We start from the raw sequence: 27,547 nt of genomic DNA, 5'->3' as shown, positions 1-27,547 counted from the left end.
ACACACCAGCTAACCCACACACACACACACAAACCTCAAGCAATAAGCTGCACTGTCTAATAATACCATTCAAACAGTAGACAGCACAGCACACATTCTAATCATTGTGTCACAGTTGCAGACATACTTCTGTTTAGGACGACTGCCAGCGGGCATCATTTGGTTAAGCTCAAATACCTGCCCGGTCACTCCAATCAATGGGCAAAGCTTTATGGCAGAGTGGCATGATGGAGGCTCTACTAAACTGCTGTATAAAGCCCACTGTGATAAGTGATAGGTATCGATAACACAGGGAATAATCAGGGTATCCTGTCGATATGCCGAAGCTTTCCACTGTGTGGGATAAGTAATGTACTAAATTACTGCTGTGTGTGTGAGGCATTGTAAGTAACTACATAATGACTGACGTATACAATATCTGATGTATGACGGGAAATACGGTTAAGCATTATGATGACAATTTAAAGGAGGCGTACGGGTAAAAAAAGACAATGGATTGTGCAGACGTTAGGGGGAGAGACAGAAGAGAGAAAAGAAGGGTGAGAGACTGCAGAGAAAATGGCCTACTTCAGGTGAAACACGGAGTGAATCAGAAGGTGAATGGGAAAGAGCAAATTATATTTGGAAGGGATGAGCAGAGAGGGAGGGGTGAAAGAGGAAAGAGAGAGCGGGAGCAGGAAGGAGAGCAGGAGGTGACCCCTCTCTGGGATGTATTGGAGCAGGATCACAGCTTTGGAAAATACACCCACTCAACTTTTAGGTGGGTATACATTTGGCCGTCATTTTCTCCTGTCACCATCCAAAAATTATTGAGAGAGAGAAATCCTTCATTCTACACATTTTTGGAGGCAAAGCGTGTTATTTAGAAAACTTAGTCAGGGTGCTAAACCAGCTAGCTAGCACCCAGCTGGGCTATTTGAACTCGGGCATATTTGGCAGAGGAGGGTTAAAAGGGTGGGGTGAGAGGGGGTCGGGAGCCTGCCGGGTTGTCAGTGAATAAATCATGAAGGGTTTGTTTTGGAGAGGAGAGAGTGGCATTGGGGAATGGGGAGACACACTCCAAACATTCTTCTTTAACAAATCCAAATATAGCCTCTCTTCTGTTAGCAGGGACACCCACTGGTAGTAGTAGTACCTGGACAACAGCACTACTGATAAACACACTTTGATAATTTCTGTAAGGAATAACGGGCAGTAACCGTCTACGAATACAGTTTATAATACCTGAAGGTGTAACAGTCGGTTTTTTCTGAAGGTTAGTTTGGTATGTATCCAATATCTGTCCATATCTGCATCTCCATCCCTTTCCTCTCCATGACAAAACTCCCCCGTCTCATCTCAACCGCTAACACAAGGCTTTACAACAATCCAACCCCTTTCCCTAACCAACTGGGATTATTTGTTAACCAATGACATTTACTGTCTAATATTAACCAGTGCCATTTGTTTATGACCTCGAGGTAGAGCCTACTAGCCTGGTCCCAGATCTGTTTGTGCTCTTGCCAACGCCACTGCTGTTATCGTCAAGCCAAACATGACAACGAGTGACACGGGGTTGACATGATAGCCCAAACAGACTGGCACGCAGGTTAAGAGCATCCCTCAGAACAAATTAAATAACTGGAAAATTCCAACGCCAATGTGCCCCAGCCTACGTACCTGAGCCACCCTGATGAAGTGGGAGATGACTGCTGCCCTCTGGGGGGCAGTGGGCTTGCTGAGCACCATGAGCTGGATCCACTGAGACACACTGTTGAACAGGGTGATAAAGCGCTCCAGGATGGGGTTGTCCACCGTGCAGCCATGCATCACAAAACTGTGGTAGTCCTGGAACTGGAAGAGGGGCAGAGAAATGTAATGGATTAAGTGGGCATACAAAAGCAGTTACGCCCACATTTAAGTCAACATACAGTACCAGTCAAAAGTATAAACATACTACTCATTCAAGGTTTTTTTTTTTTTTTTATGTTCGACACTGTAGAATAATAGTGAAGACATCAAAACTACGAAATGACTCATCCAAGGGTATGTGTAGGTGTGTCGAAACATTTGACTGGTACTGTAAGTCCCATGTTGAATGAGCAATGCAAAGGCAGTTTGGACAGCAAACCTGGGTTCAAACAGTATGCGTTTTCTTTCAAATACTTTGAGTGTTTAATTAAGCCTGCTTTGAGTGACAGGTGGACGAGGTATTCCATAAGTTGTATTGTACCAGGGAAGGTCAATCAAGCGCAAGTTTAAGTATTTGAAAGTAAACAATTACTATGGACTCAGATCTGGTGGACAGACACACTGCTCCCCACAGCCCCACCTACCAGTATCTTGCAGAAGGACTTGTACTCCAGGTAGGTGAGGTGTGTGGCCAGCTCGCAGGAGTCCAGGTGGTCAAACAGCAGAGACATCTTCCTCTTCTTGGACATAGAGGGTTGCCGCTGGGTCACCTGACGCTTCCATTTGTACGACGGTCTAACAGGGACACAATATCATGTCTGGGCCCAAGTACATACACTGAGTATACAAACCATTATGAACACCTGCTCTTTCCATGACAGACTGACCAGGTGAATCCAGGTGAAAGCTATGATCCCTTATTGATGTCGCTTGTTATATCCACTTAGAGACACGGACTGTGTATGTGTGCCATTCAAAGGGTAAATGGGCAAGACAAAACATTAAAGTGCCTTTGAACGGGGTATGGTAGTAGGTGCCATGCGCACCGGTTTGAGTGGGTCTAGAACTGCAAAGCTTCTGGGTTTTCACACTCAACAGTTTCCCATGTGTATCAAGAATGGTCCACCACCCATAGGACATCCAGCCAACTTGACAACACTGGGAAGCATTGGAGTCAACATGGGCCAGCATCCCTGTGGAACGCTTTCAACATCTTGGAGTCCATGCCCCGACGAACTGAGGCGGGTTCTGAGGGTTCTGCCACATTGTGTTACAAAGTGGGATTAGAAATTGATATAATTGTAATTCTTTTGTCAACAAATTTAAACAAAATACTCTGTCAAAGTGGAAGAAAAAAGCTTTTTCTTTTACGATTATAAAGAAAATTATAAATACAATATAGTCGTTGCATTAGTGTTCCCATCCCTGAGTTATAAAACACCTTTGACAGCAATTACAGCTGTGAATCTCTAAGAACTTTGCACACCTGGGTTGTACAATATTTGCCTATCATTCTTTTCAAAATTCTTCAAGCTCTATCAAGATGTTGGGGATCATGGCTAGACAGCAATGTTGAAGTCTTGCCAAGGTGCATTCCTCTTCCAGTGTAAAGCATACTGAACCAGGTTTTGTTCGAGGATTTTGCCTGTGCTTAGCCCTGTTTTTTTTTTATCCTGAAAAACTCCCCAGTATTTGCCGATGTCAAGCATACCCATACCATGATGCAGCCACCACCATGCAGTTACTCGGTGATGTGTTGGATTTGCCCCAAACATAGGACTTTGCATTTAGGCCAAAAAGTGTATTATTTTGTCACGTTTTTTTTTTTTCAGTATTACTTTAGTGCATTGTTACATACAAGATACATGTTTTAGAATATTTATATTTTGTATATTTGTGTTCTTTCACTGTAAAGTCACTACAATGTTGATTCATCCGTCGTTCTCTCCCATCACAGCCATTGAACTCTGTAGCCGTTTAAAAATCAACAACGGCCTCCCTGACCAGTTTCCTTCTTGCCCTGTGGCTCAGTTCTCAAGGACGGCTGTATCTTTGACGTGTCTGCGTGGTTTAATACACAATGCACTAGACTATACTTAAAGAGATATTCAATGTCGGATTTGTTATTGTTACCCATCTACCAATCACTGCGCTTTTTTAAGAGGCTTTTGAAAAGCTCCCTGGTCTTTGGAGTTGAATATGTGCTTAAAATTCAATACGTGCCTGAGGGACCATACAAATGTTGTATGTATGGGGGACAGACGAAGGGTTAGTCATTTAAAAATCATGTCAACCCCTTATTTCACACAGAGTGAGTCCATGTAACTTTTTATGTGATTTGTTAAGCCAAATTTAACTCCTGAACCAATTTAGGCTTGACTAAACAAAGGGCTGAATACTTACACATCGACTATATTTTTGTCATTTTATATTAATCTTAAAAAATATATATATTTTGTGTATATCGTTGACAAAAAAAGGACAATTAAATCGATTTTAATGCTACTTTGTAACAATACAATGTGAAGAAACCCAAGGGGTCTGAATACTTTTGCAAAGCACTGTAAAACTGAAACCTGCAATCCAAACTGAATATTGCTCTGTTTCAATATGTTTGTCAAATGTGACACAGAGAGACATTCCGTTTGCATTCCAGGCTAACAAAATATAGCACGCTGCATTAGTCTCTACAATGGGGCCTGAAACTACGACTGTGATGGATGTGGAATGGAGGGAAGAAGACAGTATAGAAGATGCAATAAAGTAAAGAAAACTCTTAGCAGATGTTTATGAAACTCTACTGTCCCAAGAAAGTGCTGTATAACAACCCACTCGCGAGACCAGGGTCAGACAGACCGACAAAGGAAATAGGACGGGTCATTTAGGAGCTCTGTCACACGAGGTCCCAGCCTCGGGCCTAAGAATGAGCCATGTAAGGCAGCATGGAGACACAAAGGCTGCGTTTACAGAGGAAGCCTAATTCTGATGTTTGTTTCCACTAATTGGTCTTTCAACCAATCACATTAGATTTATTTCACATCAGACCAGCCACGTCGCCGAGACCAACGTCTTGCTACGGGACAGGCTAAACACATTCTTCGCATGCTTTTAGGATATCACACAGTGCCACCGACGCGGCCCGCTACCAAGGACTGTCTCCTTCTCCGTGGCCGACGTCAGTAAAAAATTTAAACGTGTTATGCCTCGCAACGCTGCCGGCCCAGACGGCATCCCTAGCCGCGTCCTCAGAGCATGCGCACACCAGCTGGCTGGTGTGTTTACGGGCATATTCAATCTCTCCCTATCCCAGTGTGCTGTCTCCACATGCTTCAAGATGGCCACCATTGTTCCTGTACCCAAGAAGGCAACGGTAACTGAACTTAATGACTATAGCACTCACTTCTGTCATCATGAAGTGCTTTGAGAGACTAGTCAAGGATCATATCACCTTTACCTTACCTGCCACCCTAGACCCACTTCAATTTGCTTACCGCCCCGCCCTGTGAAAGGGTCCTGAACTTCCTGACGGGCCGCCCCCAGGTGGTGAAGGTAGGAAACATCACCTCCACTCCGCTGATCCTCAACACTAGGGCCCAACAAGGGTGCGTGCTCAGCCCCCTCCTGTACTCCCTGTTCACCCATGACTGCGTGGCCAACACAATCATGACTGCACGCCTCCAACACAATCATCAAGTTTGCAGACGACACAACAGTAGTAGGCTTGATTACCAATGATGACGAGACAGCCTACAGGGAGGAGGTGAGGGCTCTGGGAGTGTGGTGCCTGGAAAACAACCTCTCACTCAACGTCAACAAAACAAAAGGAGATGATTTTGGACTTCAGGAAACAGCAGAGGGTGCACCCATATCTACATTGACGGGACCACAGTGGAGAAGGTGGAAAGCTTCAAGTTCCTTGGCGAACACATCACTCACAAACTGAAATGGACCACCCACACATACAGTGTGGTGAAGAAGGTCCAACAGAGCCTCTTCAACCTCAGGAGGCTAAAGAAATTTGGCTTGTCACCTAAAACCCTCAAATTTTTACAGGTGCACAATTGAAAGCATCCTGTTGGGCTGTATCACCACCTGGTATGACAACTGCACCACCCGCAACCGCAAGGCTCTTCAGAGGGTGGTGCGGTCTGCCCAACGCATTACCGGGGGCAAACTACTCGTCCTCCAGGACACCTACAGCACCCAATGTCACAGGAAGGCCAAAAAGATCATCAAAGACATCAACCACCTGAACCTGTTTACCCCGCTATCATCCAGAAGGCGAGGTCAGTACAGGTGCATCAAAGCTGGGACCGAGTGACTGAAAAACAGCTTCTATCTCAAGGCCATCAGACTGTTAAAACAGCCATCACTAGCACATTATAGGCTGCTGCCTATAGGCATAGACTAGGAATCACTGGCCACTTTAAGGAATGGAACACGTGACAAGCACTTTAATAATGTTTACATATCTGGCATTACTCATCTCATATGTATATACTGTTTTCTATACCATTCTACTGCATCTTAGTCCGTTCCCGCTCGGACATTGCTCATCCATATGTATATAGTCTTAATTCATTCCTACTGAGATGTGTGCATTGGGTATATGTTGTGTAATTTGTTAGATATTACTTGTTAGATATTACTGCACTGTCGGAGCTAGAAGCACAAGCACCCGCAATAACATCTACTAACCACGTGTATGTGACCAATTTGTACGGCAAATAATCTTGACACACACACTGCAGTGGGGACACATACAAAATGCAGTAAAGGACACACCGACTACACACACTGTAGTGTAGAATAGGGAGAGTCACACCAGTGGAGGCCGCTGGAGGGAGAAATCACTGTTGAACAGGGACACTTACACACTGTCGATGTCGATGAGCTGACTCTGGCGCTCGTTCCCCTCGGTGGTCAATATGTCCTTGAGGTCTTTAATCTGCTCTGCCAGCTCTGGGTTCAGATTGAACTCTGCCGGGAACTCCGAAATCCAGTACCTAGATGGAGGGAGGGGAGGGGAGGGGAGAAAGAGTTAGAGCGGAAGGAGAGGGAGAGAGAAAGAGGTAGTGAGGGAAAGAAAGAGAAAGAGAGAAAGAGAGAATGAGGTAGTGAGGGACAGAGAAAGAGAGAAACAGAGACAAAGTGAGGGATAAAGCAATAAAAGAGACATCCCCAAGCAAATAACAAAAGCAATTACAAATGTGTCTTACTTCACCAGGTGGCAGATTCTTGTCCTGCGTTCAGCAGAGCAGCTCTCCTCCTGTGATCTGATCAACTGTTAAGGTACATAAGACATCTACAAAGACATTTCAAAAACATCCTTTAACAATCAGACGTGGCTTAATTGCAACCAGTTTTGCACGCTGGGAATATTCCATCCAATTTACACCTTCTATTCACTGACACCTTAACCCTGAAAGCACCAACAGGGGTAAATTTTGACCCCAAGGGGTCATAAAGAACCTTCAGAAATTGTAGGACTTTGTCAAGCAACTAGGTACAGACAAACAAACAAAAAACTATTTACCACGATTTCTATGCAAATAGAAGAATGAAAAATAAAATCTCTCTTTTGTGTACTAGTGGTATACACAGCTAAGCTGAAAATGTGGACTCAATTGTACACTTTGTGATAAAAGCACCAAATATGGCACAGAGGTAGATGTATGTACCCTGAAAATATAAATATGGAACCACCCCAGATGTTGGGGGGGGACAGACACTATAACTAAAAAAAAATATCTAAAAGATGTACATACATATTTAGCTTCCAGTCAATGTCTATATACCAAGCTGAGAGTCTCATCTTTCAGAAGCAATTGGAACTGAGTTGACAGCCCAGAGCATTCCAAAGTTAGAGCCAAAAGTCTGATGGCACCGTTGCACATTTTTGCATATAAGATCGGCCATATCGGTGGCCATCTTATTAGCTCAGATTAGCTCAATTGCCAATTTCTCAGCCTCAGAATCACAGAAACACAACACTTGAATGAATAACGGATAAATATCCATAACAAGAGGCTAAGGATGAAAAGAACAAACAAAAACATGTATTTTGAAACCTACAATTTGACTATAACGTGTGAACATTTTAAAAATATATGCTGATTTTGGGGGGGATTCAAACCATTTTCTTGTGTGATAAAAGGTTAACATATAAAAAGCATTCCTGCTTGCAATTATTACCAAAAAATGACACTTGGTGCATTTAAGCGAAAAAATACACTGAGTACACAAAGCATTATGAACACCTGCTCTTTCCGTAACATAGACTGACCAGGTGGATTCAGGTGAAAGCTATGATCTCTTATTGATGTCACTTGTTAAATCCACTTCCAATCAGTGTAGATGAAAGGGAGGAGACAGGTTGAATAAGGATTTTTAAGCGTTGAGACAATTGGGACATTAATTGTTGTGTACGTGTGCCATTCAGAGGGTGAATGGGCAAGACAAAAGATTTAAGTGCCTTTGAACGGAGTATGGTAGTAGGTGCCAGGAGCACCGGTTTGTGTCAAGAACTACGTCGCTGTTGGTTTTTTCCACGCTCAACAGTTTCCTGTGTGTACCAAAAATGGGCCACCACCCATAGGACATCCAGACAACTGTGGGAAGCATTGGAGTCAACACGGGCCAGCATCCCTGTGGAACGCATTCGACACCTCGTAGAGTCCACGCCCCGGCGAATTGAGGCTGTTCTGACGGCAAAGGGAGCCGGTGCAACTCGATATTAAGAAGGTGTTCTTAATGTTTGGTGTACTCAGTGCTTGTGGGTGCTTTTAGGGTTAAAGAGTATATGTGTTGTTCTTACAGTAGCTGTCAACACCTGATAAGCCATAAGCAGGTGCCTTGTGGCGAAGGATACTTGAGCAGTAGTTTCTTAGCCATGTCGGTGGATGGGAGGTACCAAGGGTGCATCATGAGGAACATGCGCACTACGGAGGGGTCCTTCAAAGCGCCCTTCTCATCTGAAAGAGGACAGAAGCATTCTCGTCACACAACAGCCCTTTTTGTGTCCCTTTACACTAGAAGAGCAGCCAAAAACGACTGAAGTGTTTCTGCAAATAAGACAACAGATTACTATTGATTTGAGACTGACAACATTAGCCATTTATGGTGGCGCATGGACATGTGGGAAATTGCTATCTATTCCTAGAAACGTTCTTCTCCTTGCAATCCGTTCCTGGAATTAATATTCTGAATGCACAAAGATTAGGTTGTTAACTTAGACCAGGCCCCTCAAACCCTGTTGCTAGAGAGCTGGTGCTAGCCTCTTGTAGGTTTTCGCGCCAACCCCAGTTTGAACTAATCTGATTTATCTTATCAACCAACTAATTATTATTAGAATCGTGTGCGCTTGATTAGGATTGGAGCGAAAACCTAAAGGAGTGTAGCTCTCCAGGAACAGGGTCGGGGAGCCCTAATTTTGACATTGAGTAGCAGGTATATTTGAGTGCTCATAGGTAAATAAAGAGACTGACCGAAGGCTTGGATGCACACTTCCACCAGCTCCTCCACCGTTGCAGCCCCATCTAAAGATATGGGCTCCATCTTTCTCCTCTAGTCCTCTCGTTTTCCCGGTCTTCCCACTTCAGTGACACTCCTGAGCACAAAAAGAGAAGGAAAAAGAAATTTCACCCGAGGAATTCTACTCCTGTACAAAAAGATGAGAGCATTGCCTAGTATGAAAGAGAAAGCATTGCTGCACGGTTTGAATGGTTGCCAGTAATAATCTGTTATGTTGCTCGGAACTGGTGATGCAAGATACCCAGGAAGTATGAAGGAAATGTTGACAAAAATCAGACAATGGAATTAGAACAATAACATGTCTGGATACTGATGGATTGCAGTTGGGTTACATTTCAAAACAGCACACTGCAGCAAACCAACTTCCGTAAGTGATATACAACTAATATGTCAGATCAGGTGACATAACTACAACGGTTAATATCACCATTCTGATAAGACCAGCTTTTCGTAGCAAGTACAGTATGTGTGACCCAATACCCAGATATACAGTTGAAGAAGTCGGAAGTTTACATGCACCTTAGCCAAATACATTTAAACTCAGTTTTTCACAATTCCTGACATTTAATCCAAGTAAAGATTCCCTGTCTTAGGTCAGTTAGGATCACCACTTTATTTTAAGAATGTGAAATGTCAGAACAATAGTAGAGAATGATTTATTTCAGATTTGAGTTCTTTCATCACATTCCCAGTGGGTCAGAAGTTTACATACACTCAATTAGTATTTGGTAGCATTGCATTTAAATTGTTTAACTTGGGTCAAACGTTTCGGGTAGCCTTCCACAAGCTTCCCACAATAAATTGGGTGAATTTTGTCCCATTCTTCCTGACAGAGCTGGTGTAACTGAGTCAGGCTAGCTCGCACACGCTTTTTCAGTTCTGCCCACAAATTTTCCATTGGATTGAGCTCAGGGCTTTGTGATGGCCACTCCAATGCCTTGACTTTGTTGCCCTTAAGCCATTTTGCCACAACTTTGGAAGTATGCTTGGGGTCATTGTCCATTTGAAAGGCCCATTTGCGACCAAGCTTTAACTTCCTGACTGATATCTTGAGATGTTGCTTCACCCACTGGAATTGTGATACAGTGAATTATAAGTGAAATAATCTGTCTGTAAACAATTGTTGGAAGAATTACTTGTGTCATGCACAAAGTAGATGTCCCAACCGACTTTTGTTAACAAGAAATGTGTGGAGTGGTTGAAAAACGAGTTTTAATGACTCCAACCTAAGTGTATGTAAACTTCCCACTTCAACTGTACATCATGTGTCTTTTATATACACATTTTTATATGTACAAGGAAACTCATTGAGTTTAGGGACACAACACGATAGAAACTTACTGAGAAACCCACCAGACACAGCTGACACTACAGTCAGTCTCTCAATAACCCCCTTTCACCCAGAAACATCAACTTTTCACTTCCTGAAATAACTCTGTAGTTATTAATTAAAACACCCATGCAACGCAGTTTTTCCTCCACACGGGAAATAATACAAGGTATGTCAATATTCTCACCCTGTGGTTCCACATTCAAAATAAACTGTTATCCTGTTTTTTTTCTTAGTATGCTATTTTAGTGAGGTACTGCTCAGCGGGGTGCCATGGCAGCACATCCTCATGCCCACCCTCCCTATACACACACATGCATGCTGAACACACACACACACGTGGCACCACAGAGGTGCTGAGCGATTAGTGCTTTTTAAAGGTTGGTTCCGTTACAGTTCGACTATCAAAAAATTGCCACGTTTTCGATTTCGATAATAAATCAAATGAATACATTATGAAAGAATGGCATTACAATGATTGGAATTTCCATTAAAAAAACTCTACAAAGCCAAAAATGGTGAACATTCAATTACCAAAACAATTAAAATAGTCAATTGTCTCTGTCACTTCCCCAATGGGTAGACATCAATTTAAAAAAAGAAATTACTATGAAATAAAAGATTTCAGTTGTGTATATAATTACATTATTTTGTATTTGATTACTTTATTATTTTTTATTCTTTAAAGTCATCATCTCATCTCTGCACCGGCAGTAGCCGTCAGCCAGCAAGACCATGTAACAGTATCTGCTCCCCGTACTTGACTGTCTTTAGTCATTCTATTTAGCTAGCCTGCCTAAGTATGTTGCAGAGCCGTCTGACCAGTGGCGGTTCTAGACCATTTCAACAGGGGGGGCCAAGCTGGGGCCAGTTGTATTGTTAGAGGGGCCAGTTACATTAGACGTTATTGTTGTCATATTGTTTTCTTCACTGCATTGCAGGCATTAGCAGGCAAAAGACCATGTTCATAATCATCATCGTTGCCACTGTCTAATAACGGATGTAAAAAAAAGAACGATAGCAAAAATGTGTTATGTAAAAATGATTTCATACTCCACATTTAGGGGGTCCAAAATTGTTGTCACAGGGGCACTGGCCCCCCCAGAACCGCTAGTGCGTCTGACAAAATCATTTCACTAGTTCTTCAAAGTAGATAAGACATAATTTCACAAACTGCCTCTGTCCCTCCCATCATTGTTTTATGTACATTCCCCTCTCATGCGGTCTGTGTGTATCTAACCTAAACGCCTCGATCACACCATTTAGATTTTCGCATTTTTCCTGATACAGCGTCATGGCTGTATTACTTACAGTACTAGTGAAAAGTATGGACACACCTACTCATTCAAGGGTTTTCTTTATTTTTATTGTTTTCTACATTGTAGAATAGTAGTGAAGACATCAAAACTATGAAATAACACATATGGAATCATGTAGTTACCCAAAAAGTGTTAAACAAATCAAAAAGTATTTTATATTTGAGATCATTCAAAGTAGCCAACCTTTGCCTTGATGACAACTTTGCACACTCTTGGCATTCTCTCAACCAGCTTCACGAGGTGGTCACCTGGAATGCATTTCAATTAACAGGTGTGCCTTGTTAAAAGTTAATTTGTGGAATTTCTTTCCATCAATGCGTTTCAGACAATCAGTTTCAGACAAAGGTAGGGGTGGCAGGTAGCCTAGTGGTTCGAGCGTTGGGCCAGTAACCGAAAGGTTGCTGGGTCGAATCCCCGAGCTGACAAGGTAGAAGGCTGTAATCTGCCCCTGAACAAGGCAGTTAACCGACTGTTCCCCGGTAGGCCGTCATTGTAAATAAGAATTTGTTCTTGACTAACTTGCCTAGATAATATATTTTATTTAACCTTTTTTTATGGCAAGAACAGCTCAAATAAGCAAAGATAAATGACAGTCCATCCTTGAAAAAGGTCAGTCAATCCGGAACATTTCAAGAACTTTGAACGTTTCTTCAGGTGCAGTCGCAAACACCATCAAGCGCGATGATGAAACTGGCTCTCATGAGGACCGCCACAGGAAAGGAAGGCTCCGAGTTACCCCTGCTGCAGAGAATAAGTTCATTAGAGTTACCAGCCTCAGAAATTGGCAATTAAATGCACCTCAGATTGCAGCCCAAATAAATGCTTCAGAGTTCAAGTAACAGACATCTCAACATCAACTGCTCAGAGAAGACTGCGTGAGTCAAGACTTCATGGATTTGAATTTCTGCAAAGAAACCACTACTAAAGAACACCAATAAGAAAACATTTGCTTGGGCCAAGAAACACGAGCAACGGACATTAGACTTGTGAAAATCAGTCCTTTGGTCTGAAGACTCCAAATTTGAGATTCTTGGTTCCAACCGCCGTGCCTTTGTGAGACGCAGAGTAGGTGAACGGATGATCTCTGCATGTGTGGTTCTCACCGTGAAGCATGGAGGAGGAGGTGCGATGGTGCTTTGCTGGTGACCCTGTCTGTGATTTATTTAGAATTCAAGGCACACTTAACCAGCATGGCTACCACAGCATTCTGCAGCGATACGACATCCCATCAGGGGGTACTATCATTTGTTTTTCAACAGGAAAATGACCCAGCACACACCTCCAGGCTGTGTAAGGGTTATTTGACCAATGAGGAGTGTGATGGAGTGTTACATCAGATGACCTGGCCTCCACTATCACCCAACCTCAACCCAATTGAGATGGACCGCAGAGTGAAGGAAATGCAGCCAACAAGTTTTAAGCAACTCCTTCAAGACTGTTGGAAAAGTATTCCAGGTGACTACCTCATGAAGCTGGTTGAGAGAATGCCAGGAGTGTGCAAAGCTGTCATCAAGGCAAAGGTTGGCTACTTTGAAGAATCTCAAATATATATTTTTTTGTTTAACACTTATTTAAAAATATATTTAAAAAATTAACTAAATTAACTAAACACACCTACTCATTCAAGGGTTTTTCTTAATTTTTTAAATATATTTTTCTAAAAAAAATTAAACAGTGCATTAGGAAAGTAGACCCCTTGACTTTGTACATTTTGTTAAGTTAGCCTTATTAAAACATTTATAAAATAAACTTAATCTACACACAATACCTCATAATGACTAAGTGAAGACAGATTTTTAGACATTTTTACAAATATATTGAAATTAAAGAATATAAATACCTTATTTACATAAGTATTCAGACCCTTTGCGATAAGACTCAAAATTGAGCTCCGGTGCATCCGGTTTCCATTGATCATCCTTGAGATGTTTTCTACAACTTGATTGGAGTCCACCTGTGGTAAATTCAATTGATTTGACATGATTTGTAAAGGCACACACCTGTCTATGTAAGGTCCCACAGTTGACAGTGGATGTCAGAGCAAAAACCAAGCCATGAGGTTGATGGAATTGTCCGTAGAGCTCAGACAGGATTGTGTCGAGGCACAGATCTGGGGAAGCATACCAAAACATTTCTGCAGCATTGAAGGTCCCCAAAAAGACCATTGTGGTCTCCATCAGTCTTAAATGGCAGAAGTTTGGAACCACCAAGACTCTTCCTAGAGCTGGCAGCCCAGCCAAACTGAGATATCGGGGGAGAAGGGCCTTGGTCAGGGAGGTGACCACGAACCCGATGGTCACTTTGACAGAGCTCCAGAGTTCCTCTGTGGAGATGGGAAAACTTCCAGAAGGACAACCATCTCTGCAACATCTCTGCAGCGACTGGGAGAGTAGTCAGGATCGAGGGAAAGATGAACGGAGCAACGTACAGAGAGCTCCTTGATGAAAACCTGCTCCAGAGCGCTCAAGGACCTCAGACTGGGGCGAAGGTTCACCTTCCAACAGGACAACGACCCTTAGCACACAGCAAAGACAACGCAGAAGTAGCTTCGGGACAAGTCTCTGTATGTCCTTAAGTGGCCCAGCCTGAGCCCGGATTTGCACCCAATCTAACATCTCTGGAGAGACCTGAAAGTAGCTGTGCAGTGACACTCCCCATCCAACCTGACAGAGCTTGAGAGGATCTGCAGAGAAGAATGGGAGAAACTCACCGAATACAGTTGTGCCAAGCTTGTAGCGTCATACCTTAGACTTGAGGCTGTAATCGTTGCCAAAGGTGCTTCAACAAAGTACTGAGTAAAGGGTCTGAATACTTATGTAAATGTGATCTCAGTTGTTTTTTAATATATTTGCAAACATTTCCAAAAACGTGTTTTTGCTTTGTCATTATGGGGTATTGTGTGTAGATTGATGAGGGTGGGAAAACTATTGAATTAATTTTAGAATAAGGCTGTAACATAACGTGGAAAAAGTCAAGGGGTCTGAATACTTTCCGAATGCACTGTATAGGTTTTTAAATAACATTCTTAGAATGTTAAAGTTGAGTTTTTTTATGTTAAGTTCTGAGAACAGAATACTCCCAGAATATTGTCAAGAACTGACATAAAGAGAACCAGATTCTGAGAACATCGCTTAAGTCACACCTTTTCTTTGAACATTCCCAGAATGTAGTTCCACAGAAGAATGTTGTTTAACGTTCTCTGAACAATGAGAACATGACTTTAAATAGAACCATGAGGAAACCCGTAGGAAACGTCATGCTAAAGCACTGAAATTCCCACAGAAGAACATTGTTCCTTTAATGATCTCTGAACTATGAGAACATTCCCAATGTCTAACCAGTTGGAGAACATTCACAAAGTTGAAATGACATGTAACCACGTTAGAACTTTTTGGAAACGTTCTGTTAAAGTAATACCAAGAAAACTCAGCACATTCCTTTAAATGTGCTGAGAACGTTCCAAAGCCAAGCAACTATCCTGCATTATCCCCAGAAAGATGTGTGTATGCAAAATAACACTGTTGTCATGTTTATGGCACAGTGAATTACAACTTGCGATGCAGATTATGGTAGATTATGGTTTGTCACCAGTCAGGAGATAAAACATGCCATTAGCAACTAAACCGTCATTGAGAGCAGTGGAGAACTCCGAGGTTACAGCAAATGTTCCTCCTCCACTTACTATTAGGTGACCGTGAAACTGCCACAAAATTCACATTAGCCCCAAGGTTTGATTGTTTTTAGATGTTGTAGGTATACAAGTATGTGCGTTAGGTCTCTACTGCATTAGAGGAGTAGAGATAGAGGGATGGGGTGCGTGTGTGTGTTAGGACTCTAGGCTTGCACCAGCCAGAAGGGTGGTCTTTGATGGTTGGTTGCGTGGGAATGGAGAGAGGCACTGCAGCAAAAGTGTGCGTGTCACAAAAGAAAGAAGCTTTCTTCCCCTGGCTGATTCTGCTGCAGAGCGGTGGGTGGACACGCTCAATTACAGGCTTCACCAGCAGTCTGAAACACACACACACACACAGGGGGAAGCGAGGGAGAGAGACTGAGAAAGAGCGAGAGAGGAATGAGAAAAAGGAGAGATCGATGGGGAGAAAAAGGGAAAAAAAAGAGGAAGAGGTCCTTTAAAGCCACTCACCATCAGTCAGTACGAGCAGTATGAAAGAGCACTGCCATACAGTAAGCCCAGTACCATCTCCATATGAACACAATAAGACCTGACAATATACTCTGTCATAAACCAGGTTTCCATCCAACCTTGTTATCTGTGTAAAGTACTGTACATGTCGGATAAAAAAAATATGTAATGACAGGCATGATGGAAACAGAAGTTTTTTGGTAAACTTTACAAATGTCGACTAATCAAAATCCACTAGACAAGGTAGGATCTTTTAGTGTTGGTCAAATTAATTGTGCGAGAAATGTCGGTGCACAGATATATTATACAGCGGGTGCGTCTAATCCTGAATCCAGTTTGACGTGATTGTGTTACTGTAGCTGTGCTTTTTCTAATTCTATGCCAGGGAAAATCGCACCTCATTAGCTCATTGTTATGGATGTATCCAAATAAAATGTCACTACTTTGCTGTTATTCTGGCTGCACTTTTTGACGTGACTAAGTTTGCCGTAGTTGGCTAGCTAGCAAGCAAGGGATAATAACGTTGCCAGCCAGTATGGCAATGGAACATTTAGAACGAACGACTGGGTCGTGTACATGGGAATTTAATAACCGTAAAATGTTATTTTTTTTATGTGCATTACGTCATCACACACAGCCTTGTATCTGCAACAAGTCAATTTGATGGAAACATCACTGGTTGGAAAATGTGAATATTGTTAAATATCCGGATTTTGGATTATTCACATGAAAATCTGTCACCAATTGGATGGAAACCTAGCTAGTGACAAACATGAATCTGTAACCCGAAGACATCCTCAGGGTTTCACCGCGTCATTCAATACGGTCATGTGTTGTTCTCTCAAATCTGTTTTACAGCTAAACAATACTGCATCCGATCACAAACTTTCCCTAGGCTGAGTTAAGTAAATCACATTTCAGTGCAGCTGTCCTTGAGTAGCTGAAAATAAACCTTCAACAAGTGTGCTAAATTGAGGAAGCTAGAAAATACCCCAGAAATATGCCAGAGTGGGCTTTATTTACAAATAGTGTAAAAAGAACAGAAGTAGTCTCAAAATGTGTGGTACCACACGTTTCACTTCCCTATTCTTCCATGTTTGGAGCCTTGTTCTTTTCAACACAGTCTGATTTTGGGAGGAGTTCAACGTTCCCGGTTGTCTATTTTGCAGTCACACACTGCAAGGGTATCTTAGAACATTGCTATTACATAATTGATTTCTCAACCAACCAATAACCAGGATTTGGATCTCTCCGGAGTTTTCCAAACATCTGATACAGTTGAAGTCGGAAGTTTACATACACATAGGTTGGAGTCATTAAAACTCGTTTTTTCAACCACTCCACACATTTCTTGTTAACAAACTATAGTTTTTTTTGCATGACACAAGTAATTTTTCCAACAATTGTTTACAGACAGATTATTTCATTTATAATTCACTGTATCACAATTCCAGTGGGTCAGAAGTATAAATACACTAAGTTGACTGTGCCTTTAAACAGCTTGGAAAATTCCAGAAAATTATGTCATGGCTTTAGAAGCTTCTGATTGGCTAATTGACCTAATTTGAGTCAATTGGAGGTGTACCTGTGGATGTATTTCAAGGCCTATCTTCAAACTCAGTGTCAGAAAACAAAAAATTGTAGACCTCCACAAGTCTGGTTCATCCTTGGGAGCAATTTCCAAACGCTTGAAGGTACCACGTTCATCTGTACAAACAATAGTACGCAAGTATAAACACCATGGGACCACGCAGCCGTCATACCGCTCAGGAAGGAGACGCGTTCTGTCTCCTAGAGATGAACGTACTTTGGTGCGAAAAGTGCAGCCACTGCTCCAAAACCGCCATAAAAAAAGCCAGACTACAGTTTGCAACTGCACATGGGGACAAAGATCGTACTTTTTGGAGAAATGTTCTCTGGTCTGATGAAACAAAAATACAACTGTTTGGCCATAATGACCATCGTTATGTTTGGAGGAAAAAGGGGGAGGCTTGCAAGCCGAAGAACACCATCCCAACCGTGAAGCACGGGGGTGGCAGCTTCATGTTGTGGGGATGCTTTGCTGCAGGAGGGACTGGTGCACTTCACAAAAAAGATGGCATCATGAGTCAGGAAAATTATGTGGATAATATTGAAGCAACATCTCAAGACATCAGTCAAGAGTTAAAGCTTGGTTGCAAATGGGTCTTCCAAATGGACAATGACCCCAAGCATACTTCCGAAGTTGTGGCAAAATGGCTTAAGGACAACAAAGTCAAGGTATTGGAGTGGCCATCACAAAGCCCTGACCTCAATCATATAGAACATTTGTGGACAGAACTGAAAAAGCATGTGCGAGCAAGGAGGCCTAAAAAGCTCTGTCAGGAGGAATGGGCCAAAATTCACCCAACTTATTGTGGGAAGCTTGTGGAAGGCTAGCCGAAACGTTTGACTCAAGTTAAACAATTGTAAAGGCAATGCTACCAAATACTAATTTAGTGTATGTAAACATCTGACCCACTGGGAATGTGATGAAAGAAATAAAAGCCAAATTAAATCACTACTATTATTCTGACATTTCACATTCTTAAAATAAAGTGGTGATCCTAACTGACCTAAGACAGGGAATTGTTACTAGGATTAAATGTCAGGAATTGTGAAAAACTGAGTTTAAATATATTTGGCAAAGGTGTACGTGAACCTCCGACTTCAACTGTATCTGCACAGCATGAATGCAAAGATGACAACTTGGAATGCCACCATGTTCTCCACCAACCAGCCTCTCCATAGAGAGAAGGGCCTGTCCTCTTCTGAATAGTTCTTTACTCTGACCTCACTGTTTCACTGGTCCTTCAACCACACAATATAGAGACGATGGGTCCATTCTCCCTTATCACTGAAATAAACAAAACACACACAAACTCATCACAGTGCCACTGTGCCTGCCATTGTTTGCCCTGCCCGTTGGTCTGGCCCCATGGCACAAAGTGTGCCTGCTGGTTGGTGGCAGACTGGTGTCACCCTGACAGATGGGTGACGTCCCCGTCCCCCCCATTCATTCATCACCCAGGTGACAGTTCCTCCATCATCCACTTTCGTTCTCTCTCACACCCCATTGTCTTGTCACAGGCCCTGCTTAAAATAATCTATGGAGTTTGTATTCTTAACGATCTCCCTCTCTCTAGGGCCCTCACTCTCTCCTTCTCTTTGGCATTCTGCAGTAATCTAGCACTGGGTGGAAGAATTGTTTCAGGTGAAGCTCCCCGACCGCAATGGCTTTGGAGTCATCTGCCCGTTGCCTGGTGACAGGGGCAAGGACTATTGACTGGGCGGTTTAATCGGGGTGCGATGGGGCGTGGTCCAACCTGGCTGTCTGGCAGTCTGATACCTCTACTATATTCCCTCAGTAACCACGTTTCCATCCACAGCTTTTATGCGAGTAAAGTCATACCGTATTAAAAAAAAACGATTAATTGATGGAAACAGGACATGTCGGTACAATTTTATAAATGGCGACAGAATTTGTTCGTTCAACATGGTGGGATCTTTTTGTGTTGTTAAAATACATTTTGCGAGAATTGACAGTGGAAACACCGCGCAAATATTGATATCACAACCATCATATCGAAGTAAACTTGGAGTCGTGATATGGGTGTGTGGTCCTCGCGTTAGGACTCGGGATCCATGCAGTTTATTAGGCTACAGATTAAATCATTTACAAATTAACTTCACAGGTAGCTGAAAGTACACGATGAGGAGTTTGAGGCTCTTTTCCAATTAATAGAGAGTTTTATTCTGGTGAAATGATGATGATCGATCCTTGACAGCCGTTTGACAATAATAATCTCATCATGTAGACTAGCCTACACGCACAGTATTTGTGCGCTGTTGGCTAGAGCGCACATTTGCTATTTAACGCAACATTGTATATGACAAAACTCTCAGAGTTGAAAATGGGACGGAAACACATTGAACTTTCGATTTTTATTTGGTACATGAAAACTTAAAAAATATATATATAATTGTGTGCACTACATCATCACGCACTGATTTTTATCCCCAACAAGTCAATTTGGTGGAAACACACCAATGGTGGGAAAATGCATATTTTCTTTATGCCGAATTTAGAATACTCGCATGAAAATCTGTCGCCAATTGGATGGAAACCTAGCTACTGATGAACTAAGAGCTGCTGTTGTGGAGCAGTTACCCAAACCCTCACTTATCTGCACTAAGACCTAGCCCATCTCTGATTCATGTCCTTGTCTCCAGGCAACAATAACCCGCGGAGAACGAAAACAATACATAAATCGGAGTCTGAAATTAAATTGTCAAAACAATAGATCACACAGTGGTCTCAATGACATTTTTACGCTCTGCTAACGTGACAGCGATGAGGCACTAACACACCAGGAGAATTGGATGCAGTGTTTTAGTGGCTTTTCCCATTACTGTCTGGTGACGCATACTAACAGCGTGGAGGGTGACAACATGGCGCTTGGTATCGAGTGGTGAATGATGCCGATTGTTTACTGTAGTGGCTGCTGTTGATTGCTGCAGGCCTGATTTGATGGAAACCTTTTTATATAAAAATTTTATATAAATGTTTAAAATATAAATTCGGATTTTTTTTGCCTTTAACATCAATTGTCTAAAAACACTTCAACTCAGACTTTTTCATATTCACATAGGTTGTAGCTTAGACCCTATTTTACGTCATGTGAGGCTTTTGTGTTGTACCTGCCATCAGTTTGAATACATGGTGGGTGTCATTTCAATCAAAGAAAGAATTCATAGAACGGACATTTACATTTTTACTTTAATTACTACCACAAAGATGTCCGCCGGTTCACCCACCGTCAAATGTGAATTTAAAATGGTAATTTCAAGGAGCAGGACACTAATCTGGGTACGACCGTCGACGAGCCATCAAACAGGCAAAGCATCAATACAGGACGAAGATCGAATCCTACTACGCCGGCTCGGACGCTCGACGGATGTGACAGGGCTTGCAAACTATCACGGATAACAAAGGGAAACCCAGCCACAAGCTGCTAAGCGACGCAAGCCTATCAGACGAGCTAAAGTGCCTTCCATGCTCGCTTCGAGGCAAGCAACACTGAAAATGCATGAAAGCACCAGTTGTTTCAGACGACTGTGTCATCTCGCTCTCCGTAGCCAATGTAAGACCTTTAAAACAGGTTAACATGCGCACGCCGGCGGGGCCAGACGGAATGCCAGGATGCATAATCAGCACATTTTCAACCTATCCCTGACCCGGTCTGTAATACCAACTTGTTTCAGGCAGATCACCATAGTCCCCATGCCCGAGAATGCCAAGACATCCTGCCTAAATGTCTATTGCCTCATAGCACTCACACCGACAGCCATGAAATGCTTTGAAAGGCTGGTCATGGCTCACATCAACACCATCATCCCAGACACCCTGGACCCATTCACATATCGCCCCAACAGATGATGAAATCTCCATTGCACTGCACACTGCCCTCACCCACCTGGACAAAAGGAAAAACCTATGTAAGAATGCTGTTCATTGACTGCAGCTCAGCATTCAACACCATAGGCGGTGAGGGTAGGCAACCACACATCTGCCACCCTGACCATCAACACGGGGGCCCCTCAGGGGTGTGTGCTTTGCCCCCTTCTGTACTCCCCATTAAATCTACGACTGTGGCCGCGCACGACTCCAACAGCACCATCAAGTTTGTTGATGACACGACGGTGCTAGGACTGATCACCAAATAAGGATGAGGAAGCCCATATGCAGGTCATCAGAGACCTGGCAGTGTGGTGCCAGGACAACAGTGTGGTGTCTCAACGTCAGCAAGACGAAGGAGCTGATCGTGGACTACAGGAAACGGAGGGGCAAGCAAAAGGCTACCCGGACTACCTGCATTGACCCTTTTCTTGCATGACTCCATGCACACACTGGACTCTACCCACACACACACTTACACCTCAACACACACACTAATGCCACACACATGCTGCGGCTTCTGTCTATTATCTAACCTGTTGCCTAGTCACTTTACCCCTACCTATATGTACATAGCTACCTCAAGAACCTTGTACCACTGCACATCAACTCAGTACTGGTACTCCCTGTATATAGCCGTGTTATTTTTACTCGCAATTGTTATTCATTATTCACTGTGTATTTATTCCGTGTCACAATTTGAATTCATTACAATTTTGCTTTATATTTAATTCTGCATTGTTGGAAAAGGACCCGAAAGTAAGCATTTCACTGTTAATCTACACCAGTTGTTTACGAAGCATGTGACAAATAAAATGTGATTTGATGTCTATTCTATCATCTACATTTCTATGACTTTGAGGTTTCTTATGGAGGCCTGACAGTATGATTTAAAACAGATATTCACATTCAGGTCAACATTCTCTGGTGTGGACCTCCAGCAATCTTTGTGGTACCATATGAAAGTTTACATTTTCACTAAGAAATGTCAATGTTGATTTTCCCTTAAGAAAAATGTAAATCAGCCCCTACAATTTTTTTTATTCATTATAATCCACGTAATTCACATTTCCTGTTGCTGCAGGATAATTTTCCTTCTGTAGCAAAGTGGCTCAAATTAAGATCCTACATCTGTACATATTGCCATTGATTGGTCGAGAATAGATTCTCCCCAGCCTGATTAATGTCGTTAGTGGTCAATAGCCATGGGCCTCAGCTGTAAAGGAACCATAGTAAGGAAGCATTCCTTCAGACTAAAGAGCATTCTATATGCACCAGACCCCGTACACCCCCCTCCTAGCTTGTAGTAGCACTTGGCCTTAACCACAGATCTAGGACCAGATAACCCTTTCCCCAATCTGACTAGGTCTCACAAAAAACACACACATTGTCCAAACTGTAGTGTTGAGCAATTAAGCAGCATTTCGGGGGGGTTCGGTTATTAAAAAATAAATTGACCAACTTCAGTTCAATTACTTGAATTCCATTTAGTTTGTTTTTTTGTAAGCCCAACACACCATTTCTCTAGAGAGAAATCAAATCATTCACGAGAGAAATCAAGTTAAGAACTGTGGGAAGCTGGGCTGAAGAGTTGTAGTTTTCATTAAGAAAATATTTAACCTAGTATGCAGAAACATGGTAGTCAACTACGATGACCATAATCCTTTATTTATTTTATATAAACAATACATACATCATACAAACACCAACTAGACTGAACAAATATATAAACGCAACATGTAAAGTGTTGGTCATATGTTTTATGAGCTGAAATAAGACCCCGTAAATATTCCATATGCACACAATTTTTTTTTTTTGTTCCCTTAAATTTTGTGCACAAATTTCTTTACATCCATGTTAGTGAGAATTTCTCCTTTGCCAAGATAATCCATCCACCTGACAGGTGTGGCATATCAAAAAGCAGATTAAACAGCATGATCATTACACAGGTGCACCTTGCACTTGGGACAAAAGGCCACAAAAAGGTGTAATTTTGTCACACAGCACAATGCCACAGATGTCTCAGTTGAGGGAGTGTGCAATTGGCATGCTGACTGCAGGAATGTCCACCAGACCTGTTGCCAGAGAATTGAATGATCATTTCTCTACCATAAGCCACCTCCAACGTTGGTTTAGAACATTTGGCAGTATGTCCAACCGGCCTCACAACCGCAGACCACGTGTAACCATGCCATTCCAGGACCTCGCCATCCGGCTTCTTCACCTGTGGGATCATCTGAGACCTGCTACCCAGACAGCTGATGAAACTGAGGAGTATTTCTGTCTGTAATAAAGCCCTTTTGTGGAAAAAATAACTCATTTTGACATGGCCTCAAACTGCACCATTTTGTTTCTTTTTGTAACCCACGCACTTAAATGTTTTTGATAAAGCATTTGACATTTCCATTGCATTAACGACGGAGGATTGGTTGATTTACAGTTCAAGTATACTTTTTTTAAAGATGATTAACGAGAAAAAGTATCATCCAACCCATGTCTTGAAATATGCAGACAGACCGATTAAAAATGTATTTAACTTTTGGACTTCATAACATTCCCAGAAGGCATGGATTATGGAGTCATTATTCATTTTACACTTCAGACATGACTCTGCCGTTGTGCTGTAGAATTTGTGAATTATGTCTCTTGTATAATACATTCATTTATACTGGATTAAGCACACATTTCCATTATAACTGTAATCTCATTAGTTATGTTCCAACATTCTTCCATCTTCTGCCAATATCAGTTCTTATTAAGTCCTGGTTCCAATAGTTAATATTTTTTTGTAAGAGATTGTCAGTTGGACAGGCTCTCCGCAAGGTTTTATATAGCTTACCTATTATAAGAATATCCTTTTCTAACACAAATAGGATTCCACCAATGACCATAATCCATTGCAGCAGTTTCTTCCGGCTCAGACAGCGACGGATCATGGACGAAGAGGCGAAGCAAGAGGTTTCACTCCGCAAAATCTGTCCAAAATAAACCCAATGCGTTTCTAATGGGCTTATTTTGGACCTAAGCTTATTACCTGCCTTCCCGCCTTTGGGACAACGACTCCAATTGTTAGGGTCGGAGACATGAGCATCTCATAGTTATATATAGATCTCTGGATGGATAAACTTTTACGCCCTCTACGTTAGGTTAGATCAGGCCCCCAGCGTGCAGTCTGGAGCGTGAAGAAGTCAATAGATCTGCTGGTCGGCTCCTGTGCAGAAACCTAGCGGTGCCAAAAGCCCTGGTCTGTCCTTCAAAGCCTACGTAAAAAAGAAAACATTTTGGGCTCTAGAAATTGTTTATAATGATCAAGTTCGATCCCTACGGTGAATTATTTTTAAGTTCACTACGAATCGAGATATTTAATTAAATAGTGATCCATTCTGACTACTACATTATCGTCACACAGGACCACGTGCTTACACCGACCAGGCTATGAGGAGGCTCCTGGTTGACTCCCTCAGGCAGGATGAAAACTACATCGACCATGAGCCTTTGCATGATCCCACTTTCACCATGAATGCAATATAGCAATATGGTGCGCTTCAAATACTTGGGGGTGCAGACAGGAATTTATCTTGCTCTGAGTAACCTTTGAGTTTAAGAGGGATAAAAGTTAACAAAAAAAAAGAAACTTGGTTTAGAGTAAACAGAGATGAACGCTCAGTAGACCGCTAATTTGATCGTAAACTTGGCTAAATGGAAGAAAGAAAATTGCGAAAGAGCAAAAGGTAGGAGAGAGCAGTTGCTAGCTGTCCACTCATACACCAGAGAGAAGCCGCCACTTGACTCCTCAGGAGAAGAAATGGAGGAATATGGACATTCGGTTGAGTCAGAAACTCCAGTCAATAGCCCTGCACCCAAAAATACACAAAAATAATTGTCTTTGTGCGAAGGTCAACATAATCAATGCAGTCACTGCAAAGAGAAACGAAAAGGGCCAACGTTCTGGAGAAAATGTGCAAAAACATTTGATTTTTTACCGTTGACCTCGAGACCTCTCAATCATGCATACGAGAATAATTTGATCCACTGGTAGGCTTGCAAGGTAGCCCCTTCCCCCACAACAAACTGAGCATTCTAGTTTTGGATTGTGGTGTTATGGTTTACAAGTCAAGACTTCTGTTACTACATTTATGAAGCACCCTTTTATAGAGAGGGTAGAGTTGAGATTGCATAGGATTTTCCTTTCTATTGTGTATATATGGACTTTAAGTTTGTCAATCAATGCCAGGGGGATACGAAACCTGTTGAAAATGAACTTTGTTAGGACTGCAACACAGATTTTCTATTCGTTCAAGAGACACATTCATGCAAAGAGGACTATAATTTTGGGGGAAATCTGTGGGAGCAGTGACATTTACTTGGCCCACGGGACTAAAATCATTCAGCTGGGGTTGCAATTTTAGCACACAATTTCAAAGATACATTTTTGTTTACTCCAATGGACATTGGCTAGTAGCGGTCATCAACCACATGGACAGATTATTTGTGTTGTGTAATGTATACTGTTCTAGTCCTCCAAATGACTTACTTCTAAAGGAAATTCTTAAATCTGAGAAAATATCCATCCAGTCAGATTGTAGTTGGTGGGGATTTGAATACAGTTTATTATAAAGAGACTGATGATTGCCCCATACGCCTAACATTGGTGCGAACAAATTGGCGAATTTCTGCCAAAGCCTCGACTTAATTGACATATGGAGCGTTAAAAACCCTGGAGAGAAACAGTACACAATCAAGAATTGGCTTGTGGGTGATAACTTCTAGCCTTGAGCCCAACACTGTAGAGGTAAAATACTGCCTGCAGTCCTGACGGATCATAAAATTATATGGCTGACTAAGAATGTGCAGTAATGATGATAAGAAATACTCTGGTGGTTATGGGTAATGGAATGACTCATTTATTGCATGATAATTTAAAAAATGTGATTAAGAATCAAATATATTTACTGGAATTGAGCTACCTCTAAATGCAGAATATGGGAAATATTTGGAACTGCCTAAAAAAAAAAATTGAAATCTAATCAGCCTGTATTACATATGGGATGTGGCTTGCTTTAAGGAGATGTGACGTAGCTGAGGTCTCTAAGAAAATTGTTGATATCAGAGATTGAGCATCTTGATCTTAATGAGAAAGCTAAATTGAATAATTTACAGAATCAACTATATTCATTTTATAAGGAAAAGGCTAGAGGAGCCTTCATAAAAGGTCCAGAAAAGTGGCTTAAAAAAAGTTCAAGAACAGTAGATACTTTCTTAGATTTGGACAAGAGGAGAGGGGAACTCACACTTGTAAGATGTAATGTAATGTAAGATTAATGGGGTTACCACTGAGGATAGAGAGTTGTTATCAGACTTCCACTAAGTTTTATGAGTAACTTTACGCCTTAGATAACCATTTGAGTGACTAAGGATCTCCTTGATTCTATAGAGAATGTTAGCCCAATTAGTAAATTATTCAATAAATAATCATTCGGTCTTGTTAAGATTGTTCCATTATGGGATTGCTCAATTTAAAAAAAGAACACATCTCCAGGCTGTGATGGATTAACCTCTGAATTTTACAAAACCAAAAAGCTAAATTTTTACTAGAAACCTTTGAGGCTATAAAGGGAGAACCACCTGCCTCTGAAGCAAGGGGTTATTACTCCTATACCTAAACCACATAAGGAGCTCTTAATTATTGATAATTGGTGTTCAATTACGACTACAAAATGATAGCCTCAATCGTTGAGAAAAGGTTAGTCTGGCTTGAATGATCTGATTGATGAATGTCTATCAGGGTTTATGAAAGGGCGCCATATCAAATAATCTGAGGCTGGTGTTATATTTGTTTGAGTATTGTGATCTATTGGATGACTTCCCTGTCATCTTATTTTTGGATTTTCAGAAAGCATTTGATACCATGTCACAATTTTATCTTTGATTGTCTTAAGCATTTGAAGTTTGGTCATTTTTTTGTTGATGCTATTACAACTCTGTATAATGGTGGCAATATCTGTATCAAACTGTCATGGAACATCCTCAAGGTTTAACATTTACAAAGGAATACGACAAGGTTGTCCAATCTCACC

General features: G+C 41.8%; 1 protein-coding gene across 1 annotated transcript in view; it reads right to left on the bottom strand.

Moving 5' to 3' along the window:
* Nucleotides 1–9,348, bottom strand: part of LOC120030628 (RAS guanyl-releasing protein 2-like) — a 35,745-nt gene extending 26,397 nt beyond the window's left edge. The window contains exons 1-6 of the mRNA XM_038976058.1: nt 9,159–9,348; nt 8,543–8,645; nt 6,891–6,947; nt 6,546–6,677; nt 2,316–2,466; nt 1,660–1,833 (exon numbers count right to left, since the gene is read on the bottom strand). Coding sequence (XP_038831986.1) covers nt 1,660–1,833; nt 2,316–2,466; nt 6,546–6,677; nt 6,891–6,947; nt 8,543–8,645; nt 9,159–9,228 — 687 coding nt within the window. The 5' untranslated portion in view covers nt 9,229–9,348. The remainder of the gene's footprint in view (nt 1–1,659; nt 1,834–2,315; nt 2,467–6,545; nt 6,678–6,890; nt 6,948–8,542; nt 8,646–9,158) is intronic.
* Nucleotides 9,349–27,547: the final 18,199 nt, after the last annotated feature.

This window comes from Salvelinus namaycush, chromosome 36 (assembly GCF_016432855.1).
Source record: "Salvelinus namaycush isolate Seneca chromosome 36, SaNama_1.0, whole genome shotgun sequence".
NCBI lineage: Eukaryota > Metazoa > Chordata > Actinopteri > Salmoniformes > Salmonidae > Salvelinus > Salvelinus namaycush.
This window is presented reverse-complemented; position numbering and strand designations above follow the sequence as displayed.